This window comes from Asterias amurensis, chromosome 14 (assembly GCF_032118995.1).
Source record: "Asterias amurensis chromosome 14, ASM3211899v1".
In the NCBI taxonomy this organism is placed as follows: domain Eukaryota; kingdom Metazoa; phylum Echinodermata; class Asteroidea; order Forcipulatida; family Asteriidae; genus Asterias; species Asterias amurensis.
This window is the reverse complement of record NC_092661.1, coordinates 11,023,076-11,043,605: the sequence shown is the minus strand read 5'-3', so window position 1 is coordinate 11,043,605 and position 20,530 is coordinate 11,023,076. Positions and strand designations below refer to the sequence as shown.

The following is a 20,530-nucleotide window of genomic DNA, read 5'->3' as shown; positions in this document are numbered from 1 at the left end:
CAAATAAAATAGTTTGAGCATAACATAATAATTCAGGGAAAAACTTTGTGATCATTAATTGGTTATAAAATCATACCTTTAAGAATAATACATGGAAAGTTTTGAACTGTTGGTGGCGCCCTTCAATTTACTGGACCGGCCGTGCAAAAATACAACATGATCAAAATCCCAATGGCTGCAATGAATCGTCTTATAAATGTTCCCAAATCTCTTTGGGTAAGTATCAATTTCTAAGGTTAAAGTGACTTAAAGAATGATATGTGATCTTAAAAGGGCCATTGGTTTAAAGTAGATCACCCATAAATTATTTGAAGTTTTGCTGGTGCTACGGCGGGGGATTCCCTCACTCTCTATCTAATCAACTCAAGTCTCATTCTCAACTTCTTCAAATCAATGTTTAAAAAGCCTTCTAAGGGACCAAGGCGTTTTCTGAAGAGATTTTGAAGGGAACTATGCATGAGGTTCGAACCGAGTCATTTATAGTTCTACATGACTATATTATAGTTTTTATACTTTCTCTTTCTATTCTATTCTATTTCATGGCTAGTGATCTGGTGATCGATCATGTCGCTTAGGATAGGCCTAATTTATTAAGTGTATTATTAATTTTTTGAAAATTGTAATTATAATATACTTCTCTAAGTGTTGTTACTTATTTTATTTTAATAAAATTTGAATAGGATTTTCACTACCTTTTACCAAAGGTTCCCAAATGAATTATTTAGATTAACAGGTCAACAGTGGGACTTTCTGATGCTGGCCCTTGTGGCATGGGACTGGGAAAGACTGTCATAAGTGTCAAAGCTTCACAACATGATCAAATAAATTTTCAATTGTGTTTGTGTTAATCCCTTAGAACGAATCAAAGGTTGGATGAATGAGTTTTAGACTTTATCAAGTTAATTTTGTTTGGTTATAACTGTTTTTTTTTGTTTATATTCTTAATCTTTTTGAAAGCTGCCAGGGGGCCAATCCTTAAGGAGAACTCTAGCCACTGCATCTGGACTTAATGTAAGTAGAATAGAAAATGCAGCTTTAGTTCCCATGGCTTTTCACCCAGGAAATTTTTAGTGAGTGGAGTGACCCATTGACTTGAAGCTTTTGCTACCTTTCTTGGTAGCTATTACAACTAAACATGACGTAGTTACAACATTTTATCAAATATTTACACTATAACAGTCACAATCTTATTACACAAAATACAGCTAATAATTCAAGCGAACTTAACAGTCCCAATAAATCACTAGTGATGTCAACTTCTTCTCCAGGATGTTGTGATTGTGAGTGCAGTAAGGACCCCCATTGGATCATTCAGGGGCACCTTGGCTAGCGTCCCAGCAACCAGACTTGGTGCCATAGCAATCCAAGAAGCCATCCACAAAGCAGGTACGGTATTTAAAAACAAAATAATATTAAATTAATAATAATAATATCGAAGTCTTATATACCACACCTATCTACCAAACAAGGTACTCAAGGCGCTGTTCAAAGTATATACAAACTTTCAGAAAGATAGGTAATTGCAGTGATAAATTTTGAGACCCGATTATTTAGCACCTTACAAGATGCTACGGCGCAGACAGCAGCCACAGCCAGGAACACCGGGGTGAACCCTTTCTCTTTTCGAAAAGTGCACTGGGTTCTTTTACATGCGTTACCCAACACATGGGACCAACAGCTTTACCTCCCATCTGAAGGACGAAGAAATGGTTAAGTGTCTTGCTTAAGGACACAAGTTTCACGGCTGGGGATTCGAACTCACACTCATCTGATCAGAAACACCAGAGTTTGAATTCGGTGTTCTTAACCGCATAGTATAATAATAAAATCTCATAGTATAATAATAATACTGCGTTCTTATACAGCGCTTTACGGGCCTGGAAGTGCATGCAGGCCACAGACGCAATGGCCTCTGTTGACCTGGTCTTAATTAATCAAATGCAACCCTTCAACAACTTTTAATCACGGACACAAACACTGAAATAAAGGTAGATTTTTTAGTCTGTGACTACTTTTCTTCCTGCAGGAATCCCTAATGAAGAAGTCAAGGAGGTGTACATGGGGAATGTGATCCAGGCAGGAGAAGGCCAAGCACCAGCGAGACAGGCTGCCCTCGGAGCTGGTACGAACAATACTGTCCTCTAGTGACCAGTGTTTCTGAATGAACCTTGGAATGTTTTACAAAGTTACTAAATAGACAGTACTGTCTCAATCGTAGAGTTGTATAAGCACTGTAGCCTCAAACAAACAAGAAGCACATGCAATGCCAATGCGATTTATACCCCTTCAAGTGGAATTTTATTATCAAAATCCACATAGGTTTAAGGACATCACTTTTCCAAAAATCACTTTTTTTGTACAGAGAATTTTCAGTTCATTCCTGAATTTAGATGATATTCAATCAAACTGAAATTGATCTTTTGACTTTTTGCTTGAATAATGATTGTGTTCATTTGTACGATGGTTGGTTTTTGTGTGGTATCTTTTCACTTTTACAGTATGCTTTTTGATGTACTTGTATTTTTTGAGGTCAAATAATAATAATAATTATTTGTTGATTGGTTTTCAGGTCTTCCTCTCAGCACTCCTTGTACCACCATCAACAAGGTCTGTGCCTCCGGAATGAAAGCAGTCATGATGGCAACTCAGAGTCTCATGTGTGGTCACCAGGTAAATATCGTGCTTGACCTTTACCCTAACTAGGTAAAGATCTCACTTAGCAGAATCACGGCACCAGCCAAAAAAAATGCCATGTTAATTGATACTTTTGCGATGGATTCCCTGTCTAGTTATTGCTTATTGGATAGCTGTACGCTGCGGAAATTCTCCACTTATGAGCAGAATTTTTGATGAAGGGCTTTATTAGATGAAGCTTTATATTGACTGCAGATAGTGACCAGGCCCTTGCTCATGTCTATTTTCCAGATCAGTGCATTCCTTCTTCTCACTCCCCAATCTTCAACTTGTGGATAAAGTTGTCAGTTTCGGGACACTGTAGTCTCAGTACATTTTGACCATGGTTGCATTTTGACCAGAAACTTTAATCTTTTTTCCCCCCAGGATGTGATGGTTGCTGGTGGTATGGAAAGTATGTCCAACGTTCCATTCCTCATGCCAAGATCCGAACCCGCCTATGGAGGTCACCGCCTTGAGGTCGGTCATTATGTCAACGGTCACATGAATATTCATATTCCACATGATTTTGAATGATCCATTGCGAAATGACTTTGCTTTTATCTTCTTTATTAAGTGCAGAGTTGTGCAGGTTTGAATACTGTTCAGTTGTTTGTGTTTGTTTAAACTGTTGTTTAAAGGTGTCTTCAATCATGCTTAAAGTTAATTGTATACAGTTCAGATGCATTAAAGTAGCTCTCCTACAAGAGATAGAAAATTAGGTGATATTTGCGCCATGGGTTTTTTGGTTTCTAGACCAGCAGCCGATTTCACGACACTTTACGCAACTGCGTAAGTCCACTTGCTCAACGCCTATGGCGCAACTTACGCCATAAACGTTGCGCAAGTGGACTTACGCAGCTGCGTAAAGTTTTGTGAAATCGGCTACAGGCCTGGAACTTTGCTCTTGAAGGGGCACAGCAAATTCCCTCTAGTAAGGGGCACCTCTGTGAGGAAAATGTAAACCTGTATTTGAACCTTTGCAAAGGGCACCACAGCAAAAGCACAGGGCACCATGGCAGTTTCTGTGGGGGCAATGGGTTGTCTTGAGGCCTGATAGACTTAAAAGGTGTTTTTTTCTTTTGTTTGTTTTTAAAACAAGGATGCAATTGTCAAGGATGGCTTAAGTGACGTGTACAACAAGATCCACATGGGAAACTGCGGGGAAGACACGGCTAAGAAACTGGATATCTCCCGGGCCCAGCAAGATGAATTCGCTCTGGGGTCTTACAAGAAAAGCCAAGCAGCCGGAGCAGTAAGTTTGAAACATTCTGAAGTTCTCTGCTTCTTTTGTGTTTGGAAATTTTTGATAATAATAATAATACTAGCTTTTTTTTAAATACGATTTATCACAACCCAATGGTTTGTATCGAAGCTCTCAGTATTTTTTTTTCTGCAAGGTATGTGAAGCTATGTTTTGAAGTATGAAACCTATTGCTTTATCTTTCACAATGTCTTTCTCTTGTTTAGGCTGGCGTCTTCCAAAAGGAGATTGTCCCCGTCAATGTACCACAAAGGAGAGGTGAGAGGATTTCTAAATAACAATTAGAATTTCAGTAATCTTGGTAGTCTAGTTGGTAAGACACTGCTCTAGAATTGCAAGGATCGTGAATTTGAATCCCAGTCGAGTAATATGCCTGTGATATTTTTTTACAGGACTCGGGGAAAGTACTGAGTATACAGTGCTAACACACATCGGTGTATGAGTAAAAACCAAAATTGATATAATTAGAATTTTGTTGAATGTTTTTGTTATTCAAGTCGCCATTCACACAAGGCCTGAATAATAGTGGACTATCACCTCGCAAGGTGTGGATTACAAAATAAATAAAGAATACTAATACTTAATTGATACAAATTTTAGGGAGAACCTTTCTTTGACAACTGCTGGACCCACCTACCCCAGTACAAGAAGACCAAATAACTAAACTTGACGATTCAAATCACAAATATGATTTGTTGGTTTATGACTATGTAACAAATTACTTTTTTTTGTCTGAGCAGGGAAGCCGGACATTGTAGTGGCAGAGGACGAGGAGTATCATAGAGTCAACTTTGACAAGATTACGTCGCTCAAGACTGTCTTTGAAAAAGATGGTAAGTGACTCATAAGAAAGAGTCATGAGACTGAGGTGGGACAGAAAGAATGTTTGAGAAACTCAAATGATTATCCAACTGTTTGTAACGTAACATGACATAACAACTAAAATTTATAAGGCGCTATTCCATCAAGATCATAGGCACATGAAAGCAATTAACATCAAAAGATGTGTCTTTGGAAGTTTATGAAATGCAGATGAAGCAACAGATTCCCTTCATGCCAGTAGGGAGATTGTTCAAAATCATTGGCCCAGCCACACTGGAAAGCCTTTGACCGAGAACTTTGTTTACTAGGGAAGCATTCAAGCGAGTTATTTCAAGTGTGGACCGAAGACATTGTGGAGGAGTAAAATGTGACAGTTAAGCCATACTTTGGTAATGGCCCTGAACAGAAAAACCAAGTAATTCTTCTTGTTATATGGTGATGGTTGTAAGCATCCTGCAAAAAAAATATTTTGCCTGAATAATAATAATAATGATAATAGTGGCTTCTTATCTTCACTCAGTATTGCTCAAGGCACTTTAAACATACAGTATTTTCCTGCAAGGTATGTTGGACAATGTTTGAATTATGAGCATAATGTAATGGTTTACAAGGTGCTTTGGCGCAACATGCTGCCAATCAAGCCAGGAACATCGGGGCGAACCCCTTCTCTTTTCAAGAGTGACTACGACTTTCCTTATTTTCCACTCTCCAGGTACAATAACAGCTGGGAATGCAAGCACCTTGAATGACGGAGCAGCAGCTATGGTTCTAATGACATCACAGGCTGCTGATAGACTAGGAGTCAAACCACTCGCAAGAATTCTAGGTATGAACTCTTTCAGTGGCCGCTGTTTTTTGTGAGGTTTAGTTAGTGAGACACTACTCTAGAATTGCAAAGGTCGTGGGTTCAAATCCCACCCGAGTAATAAGCCTTTTTTTTTTCACAGAACTTGGGACGGTTATTTGGAACGAGGTTGTTAAACAGGCTGAGACATCAGAACAATTCAAAACTCGGTTAAAAACATATCTGTTTACTTTGTTGATTTCCTTTTACAGCGCATAGGGACCTCACGGTGATATTATTATTATTATTATTATTATTATGGGAAAGTACTGAGTATACAGTGGTTTTATTATTATTATTATTATTATTATTATTATTATTATGGGAAAGTACTGAGTATACAGTGCTAATACACATCGGTGTTAGGGTAAAACCAAAATTAATATACCTAATATTCACTAAATTTTGAAGAGAATTACCTCAAATATTCATCTTTTTTTTCTGCAGGTTTTGCCGATGCAGCCGTAGCCCCCATTGAGTTTCCTATTGCACCGGCATATGCCATGCCAAAGGTACATGTAAAAGAAAACACCATTATTTCCTGCTGCAAACTATTCATATTTACAATAATAATAACAGTGGCTTCTTATACAGCGCACATACCCGTCACTCAGTGACGCTCAGGGCGCTTTAACATTATGGGCCCCGAGTATTAAAATCTTCTTTTGATGGACAGGTCTTGGAGCAAACGGGAGTGAAGCTTGAGGACGTATCAATGTTTGAAGTGAATGAAGCATTCAGCGTTGTGGTATTAGCCAACATTAAGCTCCTTGGGCTTGATCCAAGTAAAGTCAACGTCAACGGTGGAGCAGTCAGCATTGGACACCCCATAGGGTGAGTCCGTAGTTTAATTTATGCAGATTTATTCAAAGTAGGGTCAAGGGGTATGTGCAGTGAATGAGTAATATTTCTGATTTATCAATTATACTGTTTGGAATTATGTGCATAGAAATTGACAAAATAGGAAGAGGGCTGGCACATTAGTCTGGAGATCGATGGTTCAAATCTCACTTTAGTAAGTTTTTCTTTGTTCAACACCAAATCATTTAAATTTCACCCAGTATTAAGTTTCCAGTGTGGTTTCCAAAACTGAAATAAGGTGATCCCTGGCTGCCGCTTCGTAGGTTGTATCGGAAACTTTGATGTGATCCCTGGCTACACAGCAGTTAACAGTTGTATAATGGCTTCTGACTCACACCCTGAGCAAACAAAGTGGGGCAAGATAGCTTAGTTGGAAGAGCGCCGGCACATTAATCTGGAGGTTGTTGGTTCAAATCCTGCTCTTGTCAATTTTTCTTTGTTTAACCACGAATCATTCTTCATTCAATACTACTTTTGATTGACAACATTCCAGGCTTGTACAGGTTGTAAATTTCTACTGGAGCGTTTCAAGGGCACCAAGGCAATGACCAGGGGGCATCGAGGCAATCGCCTTCGTTGCCTCTGTTAAGTATCAGGCCCGACATTCAACAAAACAAACTGTACCGACGGTGCACATATCCTTCAAAGAAGACATAATTTATTGTTATTTATTTCCCGCAGAATGTCAGGGGCAAGAATCACAGGACACATGGTACATAATCTGCAATCTGGCGAGAAGGGTCTGGCGGGAATCTGTAATGGCGGCGGTGGGGCCTCAGCAATTCTTATCGAGAAACTCTAAACTCTTCAGTAACTTAGAGAAGGCTCACTTTTCTTTTGTTTTTTTTTCACCCTGAACTTATCAACAAATATTTATTGACATGCTTTACGGAGATACTGTTTTATATTATTGGTTTTACCCATATACACCGTTGTGTGTATGCACTGTATACTCCGAGTTCCCGAGTTCTGTGAAGAAAAAAAAGAAAATAATAAAATAACTTTATTGCTGATGCAAATTTAACATCTATTGTTTAATATTGTATTCAAGAGGGTTTTAAAAATGGTTCTAGGGCATTGTTAAGTGTTCTTTCGAGTCCACTTTGAAAACATGTTGGCTCTGAGAGTTGACTGACAGGAGACTGAATGAAGATGACAGTAGTATTCTGCCATTAAGGCATGGGACGCTATTGGTAGTTATTCAAACTAAGTAAGCCCGGTTCATACTTCCTGCGAATGCGAATGCGAAGCGAATGTTGACGTCACAAAAATCGCAACGAATGTACGCAGCAGTTCGGCTCCGGGCAACTCACTTGCGAATATCGCTGCGACGTCAAATTCACGTCAAATTCGCTTCGCATTCGCATGAAGTATGAACCGGGCTTTATTAGCAAAAAACCTGCTTGGTAACGAGAAATGGGGAGAGGTTGATTAAGTATAAAACATTATGATAAACGGCTCCCTTTGAAGTAAAATAATTTTTGAAAAAGAGGTTATTTGGACATCCCTAAATCAGTTGATTTCACGAGTATTTGATATGATGCACAGATGATTTATTCTCAATAAAACGCATCTCAGTCTAAAAAGTGGAAAGCACATGATTTTAGTTTTCAAACTTTATCAAAATATCATTTTTTCAAAAAATATTTTTCGATACATTATTAGTTGAAGTCTTTTAAAGGCACTATGCATGTCAATATCTCTTAGTAAACTACTTCTGTACACAGTAAATATGGATTAATTTGAATATTAAATATGCATAATATCATTGAAAGACTCAATAAGATCTGATTTATGAATACATGTATAAATTATGATATAGGGTCTAAAACATGAAAAGACTTGGACGTATATAAAACTTTTCAAATAAATATTGGGGTTAAAAAGATAGATTGTACACAACATACATGTATGTAATAGATAAAATAAAAATAAACGTTACTTAAAATAAAAAATAAAGGTAACTTCCCTCACAATTAAAAAAGGGTGTTGATTCTGTTTTTGTAAGTTTTCATCTCTACACCTTAAATGTAGGGCCATAGATTTGTTTTTTGTAAATAATTCAAATGCACATGTTGTGTTTGTTGGCGCCAACTCGGCATAAATCTCACTGCAAAATATAGTTACTGTACTGATGTTTCAATCTGATTTAGCCCTCGAGAAAGACTCTGCTGGGGTCAAAACGTCAGGCCATTAACTATTTTTTGCATTTATACTCTAGGTCCTTTTGGTTGGAAAGCAGTTTGCAGCAGCTAATTTAATTTTCTCATGTATCTAACTGTACAATGAGTGCTCTGCGTATATGCATTCACCAGAAAATTTAGTATGGTTGCCTAGCATAGATTATCTATAATTCTAAACCAATGTGGATGATAATGAATGGTCACACAGTAGGAGGGTTGACCATGGACTGTGTAGATGCATTCATATGATATAATATTGGCATAGGTTATCAATCATTCAAGACCAAAGTGTATGATAATGAATGGTAAGACAGTAGGAGGGTTGACCATGTACTGTGTAGATGCATTCACCATATGATATAATATTGGCATAGTTTATCAATCATTCAAGACCAAAGTGTATGGTAATGAATGGTAAGACAGTAGGAGGGTTGACTATATACTGTGTAGATGCAATCACAATACCACATAAAGGTTTATCCATCATTAAAAAACACAGTGGGTGTTATTAAACTGTCAGACAGTAGGAGGGTTAAGCACTAAACCCACTTGCCTAGATTGTGATGTCACCGGAGACGTGTCTTTCTAGGAAACATTGTCTCCATCTCTGAATTATTCCATCAGCCAAACACAACAGAAAATTTTATCTTCAATTAGCCATGTTTCGAACCAGAAAATTCTGTGCCATCCGGACCTAGAGTCACCACAATTTTGCAACCAAACCAGTAACACCATGTAATGATAATCTCTAATTGAGTTGAGGCGGTTCTGAAAAGAACCGTAGGTTTCAACTAGACGTTGCGATTAGTATGATCTGATCAATTTCTGATCAACTTCTGGATTAGAGCATACTTATCAAGATGTCATAACCAACAGTTCTTCTCAGAACCACCCCAACTCATTTAGATATTATCATTACATGGCGTTACCGCAAACTTTACTGTTTTGTATTTCCACCATGCAAAGTTTCAAATCCTACTTAATTTAAAGGGAAGGTACACGTTTGGTAATTGTCAAAGACCAGTGTTCTCACTTGGTGTAGCCCATCATAGGCATAAAATAACAAGCCTGTGAAAATTTGGGCTCAATTGGTCATCAAAGTTGCGAGAAAATGAAGAAAGAAAAGATACCCTTGTTGGACGAATTTGTGTGCTTTCAGAGAGGAATAAAAGACTTCTAGCTAGAAATCTTTTATTATTTTAGTGAGAAATTACTAACTTAGAAATTACCTCTTTCTCAAAAACTACGTTACTTCAGAGGGAGTTGTTTCCCACAATGTTTAATACTACCAACAGCTCTCCAATGCTCGTTACCAAGTCAGTGTTTAAGTTAATGTTTGTTTGAGTAAATACCAAACGTGTACCTTCCCTTTAAAATGCAAAACCAAAATACAAATGTACATGTAGGCCTATTACATTAACTACATTGTTTACAACTTTATCAGAAAACAGGAAAAATGCTCAAAGCAAATATATAATTTATGTGATATTTACAAACAAAACATTGAGCTGGAAAAATAAAATCGCGCAGTAGCTTCAAACACTGACAAGTCATGTACATGTATACATATGTAAGTTTTGTTAATTTCCACTGGGTCAAATTGTACATTACTATTTTAAAAACACTCAAGCGCCCGAGTATTGTACAAAAAAAGGTTCTTATAAAATGAATAAAGTTTGTCGTTCTCTTTTGAGAAAAACGGGATCGTCTTCACCATGAAAACCTTGGCTGTATGCCATGGCTGATTATCAGCTTTGGTATGCTGGTGTCTTGCATTTGCCTCCCATTATGCTGAACACAATGATGGCCAACAAACTGAACAACCGTAATTCTAGAATGGGGAATTACACAATAACCCACAGAAAATGGGAGATTTGGAGCACGAATTACAGTACCATGTGTCCCTCATTGTACATGGGAAATGAGGCGTAGCTAGGTGAGTGCATGCCTGTGCAAGCTCCACAATGGAATGTCTGAGCGTAATCATACATATTTACCTGTAGAAGTGTCAGCTTCATTAAGCGTCAAGTTTTTGAGAGAAAAAAAAGTGAAAATCACAAAGCAATGTTTTCAGGATAGTCGCGTAATATGTAATTTTCGTGACATTGTTTGGCTCATTTCTCAAAAACTACAGCACCTCAGCAAGTTCTATTTTAAGGGAAGCTTTCTTCAATCATTTTCTTCAAACCGTGTAAGTTTAATGTAAACCTGTTGACATCGTGTTTTGTGTCATAAAAAAGTACCCAAACTCTTTAAAGCCAAGACTAAACAAGTGAGATTTTATGATTTCACAACCAAGTGGTTAATGTAGATTGAAACAAGAATTTTGTTTAAACGATTCAAGATTCTTTATAAACTGGAAGTAAAAATGTATTCAGCTGAAGTCTTTGGAATCGTCTTTAGACTAATACACCATTACCCTGCAGCACAAGTTATCTGCACTCTCAATTAAATAGTTAATTATTTCGCCCAAACATATTGTATAATTAGCACACCAATTTTTGTAATTGATTGGGCCAGGGCTTTCTAAAAGTCTGAAGAATGACGTTTCATGGAAATGAAAAACTTTTCCCTGCATTTGCATGTTTTCTTCTGCAGCAATTAACTTGTTTATTTATTTCTGAATCAGACAATTATATTGTCTGTAGGCCTAAATTGTCTGTTGTACAGACAGATTTTAAAAATCATTCCAGAATTTTGAGCTTTCCTGTCCTATATTCGGACTGCGTATTGAAAGCACTACAAGTTTGTTAGCTTTATTTTTATTTCCTTTGAGTGACTGATAAAAAGGAAGAACAAAACCCCAACTCTGTGTAAAAAGGATACTTCAATCAATTCTAGCAAAAGATGTCATGTTTATTTACACTGTGTGTTGGGGTCCATGGGTGTTGTGCACCCACATGGGGGAAAATGGCGCCCTCAACTTTGCCTCAGATGCTATTTGCCCCCTCGGGTGTACAAAACACCATGGACCCCGTCACAAGATCCCATACCTGTATTGTGTTTAGACATGGGTGTAATAGACCTTTATCACGGTGCAGCCATCTTGAATTTTTTCCCATTGACATCAATGTAACCAAACCGAGGCTGGAAGAACAAAATAGTCTGGTTCCTATTTTCAAAATGATTATTAGCATTCATTATTGTTATTCGATACAAGGAACATGACCAAGATGGAGACAGCATGTTAATGGTCTATAAGGTAAGAGTTGGAGATTAGCCATAGAAAAAGAACCCGGAGAACGCTGAGCTCGACCACCCCCTGTGTCATCTGTGGACGCGGCGTATCAATACCGCGCAATACGCGCGTATGGCAAAATTATCATCGTGTGACACGCGCGTATGGCAAAATGGCAAGATCTCAGCGCACAGAGACCATTTCTAGTGTCTTCATTGGTCAATGATGATGTCATTGTATGGCAAAATTGTATGGCAAAATATTTTGCCATACACGCGTTCCGAAAATGGCGTATGCGCGTCCATAAAAATGGTCTCACAACGAAACCGCACGCACAATGAGACACTCAGCATTCTCCGGGTTCTATTTCTATGAGATTAACTCATATCTGAAGTTCATGTGTTTTCCTCGATGATGTCTTCTGCATACCGCCTGATGGCCCCATTTCCGTCCGTGTAAAATTCTTAACATAGACAGATTGTTGAGCGACCACCGGGTATCCTACCCTAGGCTGCTCTTGAGAGATACTCTGTTTGTCATTATTGTTCTCCCTCTCCATCGCTAGAGCTCTGATCAGGACATCGTCGATTGGATTCCTCCGCGATCGCCGGGAGGAGGTGGTCGCCGTGTCCCCGGAGGAGACTCCCGACGACGAGTTAGATATGCAGGACTGTTGCGGCGAGTATTTGGAAGAGTACTGGGAGACTAAGTCCGGGGAGGTTTGGTCGCAAGACGTCAGAGGTAGAGACTTTGTGGAAGCATCTGATGGGAGGTTGTACATCTCCTGCGTTAGTGAGCTGTGTGTAAGCTGTGCGTATGTTCCGCTATGAGCGTCTTCAGGCTGTTGCCAGGATGCGCCGTACTCGTGCATTGTTTCATGAGATTTATGGAGACTCTCGTACTGCGCTTTCTGCTCAAGCGCAATTTTTGAGAGGCGCTGGAACGGACGATCAGACGTGGACATAGCTTTTTCTTCGGAATATGTACTCCCCAAGCCTTGGGGCTGCTTCTCTGGGTGGTTTGAGATGATCTGAGGGCGGGACTGAAGTTGGGAACGGACTGTGCTATCACTGGACGTATCGTCCTCGCTTGATTCCGTCTCGAAATTAAAGCTAGCAGCAATAGCCTTGCTCTCTGGTTCCCTCGGCTGGGAAGACTGTGGCAGATCTGGATGGGCGATAGGTGGGATGTAGGTAGCCGAAACGAGCTCCTTATGTGAACTGTCATACGCCCTCAATTCAGGGCTTGAGGATGCGTTACGATGCAAAGCTCGTGTAAAACTACCCGTTCTTCTACCCCTCGGAGTGGGGTTACGACTTTCCGCCCGTGACCGCCCCCAGTTATCAACGGCAGGTCCTTGTGGTTGATAGTCTCTCCCTGGGTAAACTTGTGGATTAACCGGTCCATTAACCCTCAGGTTATTCGGTGGGATTAGATTCCTGTCCACACTGACTGCAGTACTGTTTCTACTTGGACTCGGTGACTGTTTCCTCCTCGGAATTAATCTCCCACTATGTCCAGACATGCCCGACTTGGACCTGTTTCGTGGGTCCTTATCTGAGCCTGAAGAATCCTCCGTTCCTTCCGAGATCCTATCAAAACCAGAAGGGTTTCCATGCAAAGGTTTTCTCTCATTCGGTGGGTAATACACCGACAGCTGCTCCTGAACTGTCTTTAACCTGACCTCGAAGTAACGCCGGAGTTCATCGCGCACATAGCTCAGCCTTCGCTCGTACTCCTCAGACCACAGCGCCCTCTCTTGAAGCATACGGCGATCGATCCGATGCAGGCATTCTGTCCGTTCGGCGGCCACGCGCTCCTTACTGAGCTGGTCCAGGCAAGTTCCCTGATGGGTGAGCTTCTTGTCCAATGTACTGAGTTTGTGCTCAAACTGGGCCCTGGTGGTATCTATTTCAGACAGCATCTTCTCTTTGCTGGCTTCCAATTGGTTCTGTAGTTTGTGGATGTAAATTGAACAGGTGCAAGTCTCCTTCATTGTTCCCTGTCAACAAAGAAAACAGACAACAAAATTAACAAGAGATTGTTCATGAGACCAGGCAGGGTTCTCCTCGTGCACAAGCTAGTATGGAACTTGACATACTCGGCAACGAAATACCACGTGAGAACGTGCTTGGCATTTAACCCTGCGGAGCATGATTTGTAAAACATGATCCAAACAAAAGTACAAAAACTTGATTTTTTTTTCAGAATCTGAACATGTTGGTAAATTTTAGAGGTGTTAAATTTGCATCGGGGATACAGAATAATAATTTTCGTCACCCATACACCGATGCGTGTTAAAACTGTACACTCAGTACTTTCCCGAGTTCTGTGAAAAGAAATCACAGGCATACTCAGGTGGGATACTGACATTGCTCTAGAGTTGCAAATGCAGTGGGTACGAGTCCCACCCAAGTAATGTGCCTGGGATTGTTTTTCACAAAACTCGGGAGTATAGTACACAGTACCAACACACATCGGTGTAAGGGTAAATCAAATTTAATATGTTGGTAAATGTTTACCTGGGTCACTTGACCTCCGTCATCTTTGTACAGACACTTCTGATGATGTTTGTGCTTGTGATGACGACCCTTGTCTGGCACCCTGTGTATCTGGTGGTGGAGTTGCTGTTCCCATAATAGTCTGTTCCTCAACTCATCCTTGACGAATGTAACTTGTTTCTGAACGGTGGGTTGTTGTGTTTTTTGAGCGGTGGGTTCATGTGTTCTGTGCATACTGGATACAGGCTGCAGTGAGGAACAACCGTTTTGACTCATTAATGCTGCACGGTTCGAAATCCTCCGACTTCCTTTTTCAGAAAGTTGTTTGATTTCTTAGGATATGATCCTGAACGCCCCAATACGTTTGTTTATCATTAGATCCAGCAAATGCAAGAACGATTTCTAGATTGGTCAAACTTACAGGGCATCTGAAAGCACAACTATTTGTTCAACAAAGGTTTTTTTTTTTTTTTTTCAATATTCTCTTGCTACTTAGATGATCAATTGAGTCCAAATGTTCACAGATTTGTTATTTTATACTTAATGGTTGGATACACCAAGTGAGAATACTGGTCTTTGACAATTATCAAAGGCGTCCAGTGTTTTAAGTTTACCTTCTTAGCATGTGCAGAATGTTTGGTGGTATGCTTCTTGACTTCCCCTTTATTTGCGTGTTCTGGATCTTCTCCTTTCGTCTCTTCATTTCGAAGTTCTCTCCTGCCTCTCACACGAGACGCTGAAGGCTCCCCGCCATCCACCTTGTCAGTGTGCTGTTTTTTTTTAATGAAAATGAATCATCAAATTCTTTAGGATACAAAACATTTGGTCAGGGCCCAGTTTCATAGAGCTGCTTAAGTAGAAAATTTTACCAATTAAAGGCTCCCCTCCCTCCAAATTGCCAGTGTGCCGTTTAATTATAAATATAAGTATATCCTTTAGATTACAAAATACTGAGCCAGGGCCAAATTTCATAAAGATGCTTAAACAGACAATACTGCATAACAATCTTGTTCTGCACAACAATAATTTGCAGAATACCAGTTGTTAAAGGCACATGTTACATGGTATTTGTTTATTTGAAATTTTATTTAGACAAAGACGTCGTTCAAACACAGTACTAAAGTCGGTTTAACTCATAGTTCAACCCTATCAAGTTCAACTCTGTGTGTCTGAACGGAACTAAAGTTAGTCCGAATCAAGTTCAACCCAAAAAAGATAGACTGACCAGCGAGGGGGTTTATCTTTAGACCGCTTCGGGTTTATCTTTTAACACTGTGGACAGAATAAAAAAGACCACATCCGGTTTAACTCACCATAGACGACCCATTGACCTCCGTAATCATTACATAAACACATGGTGACCAATAAACAAGACAATAAAACTGGATGTTACAGTAACAGTGTCGCGTTTGCTTTGACCTCTTAAAACCAAAGATAAACCGTATTGGGTTTAACTCAGTGCTGTCTGAACGCAAGGGGAACAACTTTTTACAACCACCTCAAAAGTTAAACCGGTCCGGGTCTAACCAAGTACGCTGTCTGAACATACCTAGAGTATACAACTACTATCCCTCAGAGCCTTATAAACAATCAATACAAAGTTACATGGTAAAAATACAGAGCAATTAAGAAAAGACATGGATCAAAAACAGGAAACTAAGAGGAAAAAACAAAAACAGAAATCTAAGATGGGTTATTGAAGGAGAAAGGTTACAAGCAAGGTACATAAAAAGATCAATATTAACTACAACAAACAAAACTATATGTACACACACGTACATGCACATGTAATTGCCTTAGTGACCCCCTAGTCATTGCCTTGGTGCCCCCATGATATACTCCCACAGAAATCTTCAATTTCCTCATAGCCCTTTACCAATAAGTAAATGCCACAGGGCCCTTGCTCTTTCAAAATGGAAGCGTCAGACTGGAATATGAATACATGGAATTGTGTGCTGCTTTGTGTGTTTTCATTATCACGCATTTAGCACAATACATTAAGCAAAACACATGGATTTGGGGTCGAAAGCAAACAAGCTGAGCCACTCTTTGTATCACATATGAATTGCCCTTTTTTCAACAAGCAATAACTTTGCAACTCCGAACAATAAGGAAACGGATAATATTACCTTATCGTGTCTACGATGATGAGCTGTCTCTGGTTTCGATGTCTCTCTGTCATGGTGAGTGGTGAGGGGTTTATGTGGTGATTTGCTCCGGTGGTGATGATGGTGATGATGCTGCCGTGACGACTGGCTTTTCTGTAACTTGAGGGAGAATAAACGATTTAAAGTCAGTGCAACAAACACTTTTCATAAACACACATAATTTTAATATAAAAGATGCTAGTCACGGCTAAGCGGTTAATAGTATTTAGAATTGATTTTTGTAGAGCGCTTTTCACACCGGAAGGGCGTCTCAAAGCGCTTCCAACATTAATACCCCGGGTCACTTGGCCATTTAATTTATTCCTTGAACCATCTCAGCTCCCTGGGGAGTATACAGCCTGTGCAACAAATATGCGCTACTAAGCTTAATCAATCACAAGAACCATCTTTGCCCTCACAGGTACCCATTTACCCCTGGGTGGAGAGACGCCATTATAGTCAATCAAGTGTCTTGCTCAGGGACACAAGTGTCACGACCGGGACTCGAACCCATACTCTGCTGAACAGAAACACCAGAGCTTGAGTTCGGTGCTCTTAACTGCTCGGCCACGACAACCCACACATGGGTAAAGGACCCCAGGTCCTTGAGCCAGACACTTCACCATAATTGGTTGGTGGTTGGTCGCTGTTAATGGACCTTGTTTTCGGCTCTGTCCATTAACAGCAACCAGCGACCAACCCTATCATAACCACGCAGTGAAGACCAGGTCCTCACAATGTTATTAAATAACTTGAATACGTCTGAGACTTGCAGTATTAAAGTTGATTTTCTTTGTTTGTGTCAATGGGGATACCTTCATGGCTGCTAGCAGTAACATGACAACGTCTGCGTGGTTGTTCTTCCTCGCTACCTCCAATGCAGTATCTCCATTCTGATAAAATAAAATAAAAAAACAATCATAACAATGATAATAATAATAACAAGAATTTAGAAACATTCCCCATAGAAAAGTATATCACAGCGTTTACAAAAACTGAAAATGCGAAAAAACAAATAAATTTTATCAGAAAAGCTACATACACAATGTTTGAAAAAAAGAGAAAAAAAGAGAGAAGCTTAAACAGAAAAGAGATGTGTTTTCAGATGTTTTTTAAATTGGTCTGTGGAGACATTAATATATTGTCTGGGTATAGGCTTTAATAAACTTGTCATTCTATTTCATGAAAGTTTTGCTGATTTTTCAAAGGACAAACAAACCAGGAAATCAGACTGAAGTGGGAAGAATATATTGCCTGACTGACCCAAATGTCAAAGCAATCCAACGCAGGGTAAGTTTCTAAAATACTAAGGACTAAGAAGGTGTATCAATTCATCTAAAGACATCAAGTTGTAGCATGTAGCATTCAATGAGGAGACTACACAATTCAAATAATAACTTGTCCTGCTGATATCTTCTGACGTGGAGTTGATTTGGAAAATTGTATCAATGAGGAATATTTATGAACATGATGCCACACAGCCAGTGAAAATTACTTTGTGTTAAAGATGTTATGTCAGATTTTTTGCCGATTTGACCCCAAAATTTTGATTTAAAATTCAATAGGTATTTTGATGGGGGTCGAGAAAGTTACAAGCTTTCATTTGAGCCATTGCAGTGGTAGTAGCAGTGAAATAAAGTGCTCAAAAATTAGTTTTTGTCGGCATCCCGACAACATATCACATGACCAACTCTCATGTGTTTTATAAGAAACGCTTTTAATTGTTGTCATGGTTCCTGACCATTAAAAGTAAAAGTTAAACTTGTTTTCGTTAGAGCGGGTGATACTCTTTGAAATACCATTCACTCAGTAAAATCAATTTTTAATGTTTGGGGCCAAAAATCTGACATAGCATCTTCAAATATTTGATGTAGTATGATGGCTTACATTGTTTTTGATGTTGATATCAGTGGAAGCTTCTATCAATATCTTGGAAATCTTCTTCTTTCCAAGACCAGAGACGACATGAAGAGGTGTGTTCCCCTCCTGAATCAAAACACATCAAAGAATATTATTTCGTCTCTGAATCAGCTGGATCATTGTGTAATCATGCATTGAGATACGTTTTTGCAAAAGCAAGAAACAGTGTGTTTGAAATACTATCGTTGCCTGTGAGTTTGAAAGTGTTAATTATTATTATTACTATCACTGGTTTATTGTAAAAACATCTGCTTGTCGCAGTCCAGAGACTGAATTCAAATACAGATTTACATTTTTCTATAAACATCTTAAAAAGCACAGGAGAAAATTTATACACAAGAAAAATAGAAAATTTAAAAGCCAAAGTCAAAAGAGGCGTTATGAGGACTAAAATTAGATAAAATAAAAACAATAAATATTTAACAAGCACACTTAACTGACAAACCCAACTGAGACCAACCAAAAAACCACAACAAACAAACAACCAAACGAACATCCAAACAAACAAACAAGCAAGTAATAAACCCCCATACAAATAAACAAAAACAAACACTAAAGGCAGTGGACACTATTGGTAGTTATTCAAAATAAATATTAGCATAAAAACCTTACTTGGTAACGAGTAATGGGGAGAGGTTGGTAGTATAAAACATTGTGAGAAACGGCTGTCTCTGAAGTGGAGTATTTTTCCACGAATTTATTTCGAGACCAAAGATTTAGAACTTGAAGTCTCAAAATCAAGCATCTGAAAGCACACAACTTCGTGAGACATGGGGTGTTTTTTCTTTCATAGTTATCTTGCAGCTCCGAAGACCAATCACGCTCAAATTGTCACAGGTTTGTTATTTTATGCATATGTTGAGATACAGCAAGTGAGAAGACTGGTCTTTGACAATTACCAATAGTGTCCAGTGTCTTTAAGCCCAGATGTACAAACAAAACAAGTACATTGTGTAGGCCTATGCACCATTTTTGTAAGAAGCATTTTTCGTGCAAAATACAATGTTTTTGCAAAAAGATTCAACATTTTTGCCACTGATTTGTGTTGATATTATTGATGAGTGATGACCTACCGCATTGGTGGTGTTGACGTTGCTGGATGCACTGATGAGTATCCTACAGCAGGTGATGTGACCAAACAGGGCAGCTGTATGTAATGGACTCTCACCATTCTACAGTAGAAAAAAACAGAACAATCAAAAGCACTGTAAAAAAAATGTTAAAGATGCTATGTCAGATTTTTGGCCGATTTGACCCCAAAATTTTGATTTAAAATTCAATAGTTATTTTGATGGGGGTCGAGCTTTCATTTGAGCCATTGCTCGAAAAAGTCCGCCAATTATTAGTAGCAGTGAAATAAAGTGCTCAAAATTAGTTTTTGTCAGGACAATATATCACGTGACCAATTCTTATGTGCTTTATAAGAAACGCTTTAAACTTTTGTCATGGTTCCTGGCCATTAAAAGTAAAAGTTAAATTTTTTGTCGTTAGAGTGGGTGATACTCTTTGAAATACCATTCACTCAAAACAAATCTATTTTTTAATGTTTGGGGCAAAAAATCTGACTTAGTATCGTTAAGCTTGAAGAGATAATAAATCTAAATGGAATCACTTTCAAACTTAATGGCAATGAAAATTGAGTTGGTTAGAAGCTGACAGCATGTTTCGATAGTATAAAGCATTTTAAGAATCATTTCACTTTGAAGTAATGTGGTTATGTAAAAATATATCAGTTTTTATGAGCTGGCAGCGAGCAAGCTTGTGCTTTGGGCCCCTACTCAAGGTCACTGTTCCCGAGGTAGACCACAAACCACCTATGTGGACACCTTGTGCCGGGACTCTGGACTGTGTCGGGAAGAGCTGCGTACAGCAATGGAGGACCAACGTGTTTGGAGGGCCATCATCCGATGCTCCGCATCGACTGAATGAATGAATCCCCCGAAACTTGAATCTGAGAGGCGGAATGTTTTCTCAGATTGTGTATTCCAATCAGGATTGGACAGGATTATTCTTCCTGCATGGACGTAAACGCTCCAGATTTCAAGCGATATCTCAAAAAGAGTGTTGGGATGACGAGTTTGTATTTTGTACAAACAAATTTCGAACGAAACTTAGGATAATAATAATAAAAAGACAT

General features: G+C 39.0%; 2 protein-coding genes across 4 annotated transcripts in view; one reads left to right on the top strand and one right to left on the bottom strand.

The window, feature by feature from the left end:
- Positions 1-121: 121 nt before the first annotated feature.
- LOC139946870 (acetyl-CoA acetyltransferase, mitochondrial-like) lies at positions 122-8,505 on the top strand. Of its 2 annotated transcripts, XM_071944620.1 has the most exons (13): positions 122-216; positions 958-1,011; positions 1,269-1,386; positions 2,027-2,122; positions 2,570-2,670; positions 3,061-3,153; positions 3,776-3,928; positions 4,144-4,195; positions 4,678-4,770; positions 5,472-5,585; positions 6,051-6,115; positions 6,280-6,437; positions 7,146-8,502. In XM_071944620.1, the coding sequence occupies exons 1-13, from the start codon at positions 157-159 to the stop codon at positions 7,264-7,266; spliced, it is 1,278 nt and encodes a 425-aa protein (XP_071800721.1). In that variant the 5' UTR covers positions 122-156; the 3' UTR covers positions 7,267-8,502. The 2 variants fall into 2 exon arrangements, with proteins under 2 accessions (XP_071800721.1, XP_071800722.1); XM_071944621.1 differs by lacking the exon at positions 958-1,011 and having other exon boundaries at positions 143-216; positions 7,146-8,505.
- A 201-nt stretch (positions 8,506-8,706) lies between these two features.
- The window catches only part of LOC139946869 (uncharacterized), a 33,237-nt gene continuing 21,413 nt past the window's right edge, over positions 8,707-20,530 (bottom strand). The window contains exons 7-13 of one of the 2 annotated variants that reach the window (XM_071944618.1): positions 19,467-19,565; positions 18,361-18,459; positions 17,289-17,366; positions 16,456-16,593; positions 14,941-15,096; positions 14,348-14,572; positions 8,707-13,827 (exon numbers count right to left, since the gene is read on the bottom strand). In XM_071944618.1, the coding sequence (XP_071800719.1) occupies positions 12,208-13,827; positions 14,348-14,572; positions 14,941-15,096; positions 16,456-16,593; positions 17,289-17,366; positions 18,361-18,459; positions 19,467-19,565 (2,415 nt within the window). In that variant the 3' untranslated portion in view covers positions 8,707-12,207. The remainder of the gene's footprint in view (positions 13,828-14,347; positions 14,573-14,940; positions 15,097-16,455; positions 16,594-17,288; positions 17,367-18,360; positions 18,460-19,466; positions 19,566-20,530) is intronic. The other variant, XM_071944619.1, reaches the window with a different exon arrangement.

Bases quoted from the DNA above. Each gene is read 5' to 3' on its own strand.
- LOC139946870 (XM_071944620.1), top strand. From the start codon at position 157: ATGATCAAAATCCCAATGGCTGCAATGAATCGTCTTATAAATGTTCCC. The intron at 4,771-5,471 runs GTAAGTGACTCA...TCCACTCTCCAG, and splicing joins GACTGTCTTTGAAAAAGATG to GTACAATAACAGCTGGGAAT. The intron at 5,586-6,050 runs GTATGAACTCTT...TTTTTTCTGCAG, and splicing joins ACCACTCGCAAGAATTCTAG to GTTTTGCCGATGCAGCCGTA.